The 5,932-nt window shown below is 53.2% G+C and overlaps 1 protein-coding gene across 1 annotated transcript in view; it reads right to left on the bottom strand.

Annotated features, from left to right (window-relative positions):
* Positions 1 to 5,672, bottom strand: part of cdon (cell adhesion associated, oncogene regulated) — a 7,672-nt gene extending 2,000 nt beyond the window's left edge. Inside the window, 12 exon segments of the mRNA XM_067246678.1 lie at positions 438 to 672; positions 1,358 to 1,478; positions 1,703 to 1,769; positions 1,771 to 1,973; positions 2,083 to 2,373; positions 2,491 to 2,634; positions 2,769 to 2,826; positions 2,828 to 2,916; positions 3,587 to 3,680; positions 3,682 to 3,807; positions 3,809 to 3,864; positions 5,534 to 5,672. Of these exon segments, the coding sequence (XP_067102779.1) occupies positions 438 to 672; positions 1,358 to 1,478; positions 1,703 to 1,769; positions 1,771 to 1,973; positions 2,083 to 2,373; positions 2,491 to 2,634; positions 2,769 to 2,826; positions 2,828 to 2,916; positions 3,587 to 3,680; positions 3,682 to 3,807; positions 3,809 to 3,864; positions 5,534 to 5,672 (1,623 nt within the window).
* Positions 5,673 to 5,932: the final 260 nt, after the last annotated feature.

The following is a 5,932-nucleotide window of genomic DNA, read 5'->3' as shown; positions in this document are numbered from 1 at the left end:
GGGCACGCTGCGGGGTTTGGCGCTCCTGTTTCCGGCTGGTTTCGTGTGTGTGCCACCGGTTCACTTTACAAAACAAACAGGCCTGGAGCTGGTAACACTAGACCTGATCCTGGGCCAGCAGCCAGCTGCCACACATTCCACACACCGGTCATTCAAATACCAGGGAGAATCGGACCCGAGCACAACACAGTCCCACGCACTCAACCTCTCCTCTCTCCACCGTCCCCTCCCCCCTGACTCATGGCTGAACCATGTCTAGTTAGTCCACTAGCTCTAAATTGAGGGGGCATTTGGGCGGAGAGTTTACTAATGAATCCTTCGTAAGTACAGTTCCACCTGGATGGAGAAGCTTTGTTGCCACTTCACAGCCAAAGGTCAGTCCATTACAGCAGAACGCCTAGGAGTAAATGGGCTCTAAATCAAGCAGGCTTACCCACAGAGAGGACAGCCTCAGCGCGGACGGAGCCCAGCTCATTGGAGGCCTGGCAGATGTACGTGCCGGCATGGGCCCGAGTGACAGCCTGGATGTAGAGGGAACTGCTCCCAGGCCGGGACATAGTGAGGTGGGGGCGGGCTGTCACCGGGGGTCCTGGCTTGGGCCTGCAGGGGGCAGGAGGAGCAGGGCGGGGGTGGGTGGCGATGGGTCCCGTCAGCGTTGTACCAGCGTAATGACTGGGAGGGGGTGCCCGCTGGCATTACAGGACAGAGAGACCACATCGCCCTCCTGGTAGGTGCCACTCAGAGGGGGGGACAGGATGCTTGGGCATGGAACTCATACCTGAGAATACCAAACACACAACAGAGAAGAGGCAAACAGTTCGGACAGTGTTCTTCCTTTTGACGAATCACATCAACAATTTACACAACAACAAGATCATTTACTTTACTGCAGAGAGCATTTTGATATAAGGCCTGTGCCTGGTACCCAAAGGATACAACTTTACCCAGAATTGACCTTCTCGTGTTTGAACTGACTTGGCACGCTCATCTTATCTCCTCTGCCATCTAGTTCTACATGTAAACACAAGTGCTTTACCCTGACCTGCATCGCAGTAGGAGAAAATAAATCTCTCCCTCTCTCTGCTCAGAGTCGGGGAGGAGAAGAGCGAAACATTAGCTCCAGTCTGTTCACACCACCCCTCTCTGAATCACCCCCTCTCCAGACCTGGGTGTGTATTCATCATGCTGTAGACAGAGAGGGCTGGTGGAGGAATCGTGGGGGGGGAAATGGAGGGGGGAGTGGGTCTGAAGGTAGTGTGTGTGCGCGTGGGTATGTTTGTGTGTGTGTGTGTGTGTGGAGGAGGGGTGGTGGGGAAATATCTTAATAAATAAGGGGGCAGTTGTGTATGATGTTGACAGCTGGGTGGTCTGGTCCTCGTCATAACCCTGCACGGCTACTCCTAACATTCCTCTGTCCGGGGGCTTATCCCTGACGGCCTGCACAAAGCTCACTCTCAAGCTCGGAGCTGGAGCTGTGGCTGAGGGGAGAAGAAGGCACAGGGCCAGGGCCAGGGCTTTTACAGTATCTCACTACCCAAATACCCAGGTCAAACAACATCTTACTTCATAAAATGCAAAGGATGAGACACTAATTCAACTCCACCTGTAACTGAGGTCATAGTAAGTGTGGAAAACCAAAGGAGTGTGAATTCATGGAAAATCGCTTCCTAAAACAACACATTTGTGTCTTTGAAAATGTTACCTGACTGGACAGTAAGCATGCCAGCCGACTGGGCCGAGCCAATCCCGTTGTCCGACAGACACTGGTACAACGCCTTCTTCCTGTGGTGTCACATCGATTATCCGAAGGGAGGAGCCTGAGATCTGGAACCGGTTTGAGGGGGTGATGGGCTCGGTGTTGAACAACCAGGTGACGTTGGGGGTTGGATTTCCCTTGGCTAAACAGTTGAAGTGGGTGGAGGAACCCGGAGGCACTGATTGGTCAGTCAGACCTCGCACAACTGAAGCACGCTCTGTTGACCAGTAGAGAGGAAAACATCAGAACTCCAAAATCTCTTATGACGTAAAAAAAAAAAACCAAAAAACACACAGAATAGACTAGGACTTGCAGCCATTTCTCACCCAGAACATTCACAGTGTAGTTGACGCTGAAGAGAGTCCCAACCTCTGTCTGGACAGAGCATTGGTAGATCCCTGCATCGCTGCTCTTCACACTGACAAGGACCAGGTTGTTGTGTCTCTGTTTCCTCCCAGAACCCAACGCCACCTCATGCCCATCCTTGAGCCAGTGCGCCTTGGGGGGAGGGGCTCCCTGACACCACACACTCCAGGGGTGAGCGACCTGGACTGTTCCACCGTCTGTGTCCTGGGGGTGGTGGGGGTAGACTATCTGCACAGTGGTGGTGTCCCAGTCTGAGGAAGCACAACAAGACATCTATAAGAGATTTTTCTTCGGTTCTAAGTGAATTGGCGTTGGGAGGTCATGAAATCAAGTGGAACTGAAAAATTTTCAAGTACAATCTCACTCACGTTTGACTGTCAGCTTAGTACCATGAGACTCCATCCTGGTCTCGCCGGTAACAGGGTTGTACGCGCCACATTTATACATGCCCTGATGTTTCGGGGAAACGGAGACAATTTGAAGGTTCCCAGACGGAAGAACCAAATAGTCCTCTGAAAAACAGATCCAGAAAAGTGAACAATACGCCCACATTCACAGGGTTGGCTCTCAAGGTTCTTCTAAAGCTCTATCTGCGCCAGCTAGCGAGGGGAAATTCAATGAAGTGTTGGCAACGTGAGTGCCGTACCTGTGGAAACCTCTATCTTCTCCCCTCGCGCCCTGAGGCGAGGCAAGGCAGGCGGGGTCGCTCTGGGGCAGAGGGCACTCTATCACGACCGAGCTGCCGTCCTGGACCACTAAGGAGCGTCGTCTTGTCTCAGAATACTCTGCTATGTCTGCAGGAACGGAGAGGAAAAGACAGAAGAAGAATGAGTGAGAGAGAGAGATACATAAATAGTGGACTTCTGTCTACAATAAAAAGTAGACAGAAGAGAGAGCATTCAATGGAACTTAAGTGATAGAACAACAGACAGTTAGTCATGAGATGTCAGAACTGCACCAGCACCAATGAAACAACTCTGAGCTCTGCCGAGGTGTTTGTGTTGGATTGTCAGCTTTGTTTATGAATAATTCTATTTAGCTGTAACAGTGTTCCAGCTCATACCCCAATTCCCCCTGCTGTGGTGTCCAGTTCAGACTCCCAACAGGAACTGATCGCGCAACACAGGAAGGCCCCAGGCTCATTAAGGATACTGGTGAGGAGGCGACGGGAACGGTGCCCGGCTAAAAATCCTACTGCTTCCTTCCCCCCCTGCCACTCCGCTACAGGCAGGCGAGGTCACCTCTTCTCACTAAGTGTTACAGACTCCAAACATGGCCTTCCGATCCTCAAAGTAACTTCCCGCCCTTTCTTTCCCCAAGCTTTGAAGTGTGTGTGAGTGGAGCTACAGAAAAATCATCCTTGACAGTGAGGAAATACGAGCGCATGCAAGCGTGTGCTTGTCGTGCGTACGCGCGCGCGTTGAACTTGTGCCTGCTGCTTGTCTACACGTGTCCGTTCTGTACCTGCGATAGCCACCCGTGCCAGACGGCTAGCAATGGCCCCGGAGTCTGTGTGCGCCACGCACTGGTAGAGGCCTTCGTGGCTGTGCTGGAGGGAGGGAGAGGGAGAGGGAGGTCTGGGTGATCTCCAGCCCAGGCAGAGCGGCGGGCTCCAGAGGCAGACCTCGGAAACGCCAGGACACCCGCGCCGAGGAGGGACGCGCGGAGCAGCGCAGGTGGACCTCAGGAGCCCTGGCTCTGCACCACGGAGACGGGCTCAGCGCGGAAAGACAGAGACGCTACTGGAAGAGTGGGAGAGAGAGGAGAGAGAGAGAGAGAGAGAGAGAGAGAGAGAGAGAGAGAGAGAGAGAGAGAGAGAGAGAGAGAGAGAGAGGAGAGGGAGAGGAGAGAGAGAGAGAGGGGAGAGAGAGAGAGGGGAGAGAGAGGGGGAGAGAGAGGGGAAGAGAGAGAGGGGGAGAGAGAGAGAGAGAGAGAGGGGGGGAGAGAGAGGGGGGAGAGAAGGAGAGGAGGGAGAGGAGGAGGGAGGGAAAGCAATTAGAGGGAAGGCAGGAAAAGCACTCATCAACACATGTTGAAAACGTACAGTGTTTAGTCCTGTGTACTGTATGTTGTGTGTGGTGTCGTTCAGTAGAATAGCCCTGTGCCTTTCTAGAGCGCTTCACTAACATCTGTGGTCTGTTTTAAGTTGTGCTGGTGTTTAGGAATATTGGTTCTCAGTTGTGGAAGTAATTAGGAAAACAGGTGTCCAGTAGCATTTGTATTTAGTGGAATGGCACTGTGCCTAGCTAGTTCAGTACTGCTGGAATTCACAAGTAATTCAGTAGTGTATTTGTTCAGTACATCTGGTGTTCAGTACTGTTCAGTGGGATAGTTCTGCTATTGGAGTTCAGTATTGTTTGTGTCTTGGTTACTCTTAGTGTTCCGTATAGTTGACATTTCTGTTCAGTAGTGTTGGTGGTGCTCAGGGCTGTTCATACTTACAGGAGGCAGCTGAGCAGCAGGGCCTGGCTGAGACACAAGCAGGACAGGGGGACACCATCCTCAGGGCCACCGTCCATGGTGCTCTTTCACCCCTGCCAGCAGCCGCACAGCCCCCCCACACACACACTTCCCCGGTTCAACACACCTGGAGCAGAGGGAAAGAAAGAAAGAGAGAAAGAGAGAGTGAGTGAGAGAGAGAGAGAGAGAGAGAGAGAGAGAGAGAGAGAGAGAGAGAGAGAGAGAGAGGAGAGAGAGAGAGAGAGAGAGAGAGAGAGAGAGAGAGTGAGAGAGAGAGGAGAGAGAGAGAGTGAGTGAGAGAGAGAGAGAGAGAGAGAGACAGACTTAGTAAATCCGTTTTCAAATAGACAGACGTCTGTCAAGTCTTTACTTGAGCCGGAGGGGAACACCCATCCAGAGTTGAAGAGGCAGGGTGGATGAGGGTGGGTTTACTCAGTCACCCAGCACTGAAACAATTGTCGCCTCTTTGTCTCATTGCACCCAGCCCCGATGGTAAAAAGCAAAAAAAAATCTATTAGGCTCAAGATTAATCCCAAACAACATTCCTCCTAATCTTCACGACACATCCTTTTTACACACTCCTTGATCTCAGCCCCCCCACCCCCCCACCCCCACCGGAGTGTCTCCCCGTGGCCTGGAATGTCCTGCCTCCACACACCCCCCCCCCCTCACCCCAGCCCACAACCCCTCTGTCCCCCTCCCACCGGGCCACCTTGGCCCCCCGCTGATGGACTGGCCCCGGAGAGACTCTGGTCCCTGCTCTTAATATCACTCTCCAGTCACAGTGGGCTGCCTCCTCACAGGTTCAGTGTAGGGTGAAGCCCAGGCCCAGACACACACAGGGAGACAACAGAGGGCCCAGAGGGAGAGACAGAGGAGTGGAGGGCACGTAATTAGGAGCATTCCTCTCTCCTTTTGAACGCCGCCCCCCCCCCCCCCCCTCTCTCTCACCCCCACCCCCAGCAGCGCCACCTCCTCCTTTTCTCCTGCAGTAATCCAGGCAGCCTTTGATCCCAGGGTTGCTGGTTGGTAACCAGGGCTGAGGGCCTGGAGGCCTCAGGCCACCAGACAATGTCTGTCCAGCTGCCATATTCACACTGACCGCATGCCTCCACTCTCAGACCCCGTCGCCACTCCCCTAACACCCCCTGCACCAGCGGAGGACTCTGTCTGTCACAAGGCTGAAGGGTGGGTCAAATTAAAGGGATGATGTCTGGGTGAGATCGCTGGAGCTGAACAAGTCTGGCTGTTCCTTTCCATCCCTTCCTCCATCCCTCCGCCCTTCCAATGATAACCCACCCCTCAATGCTCAACACTGACTACATCACCAAAGATATCATGGATATCATC

Source organism: Osmerus mordax, chromosome 11, assembly GCF_038355195.1.
Source record: "Osmerus mordax isolate fOsmMor3 chromosome 11, fOsmMor3.pri, whole genome shotgun sequence".
Taxonomy (NCBI): domain Eukaryota; kingdom Metazoa; phylum Chordata; class Actinopteri; order Osmeriformes; family Osmeridae; genus Osmerus; species Osmerus mordax.
This window is presented reverse-complemented; position numbering and strand designations above follow the sequence as displayed.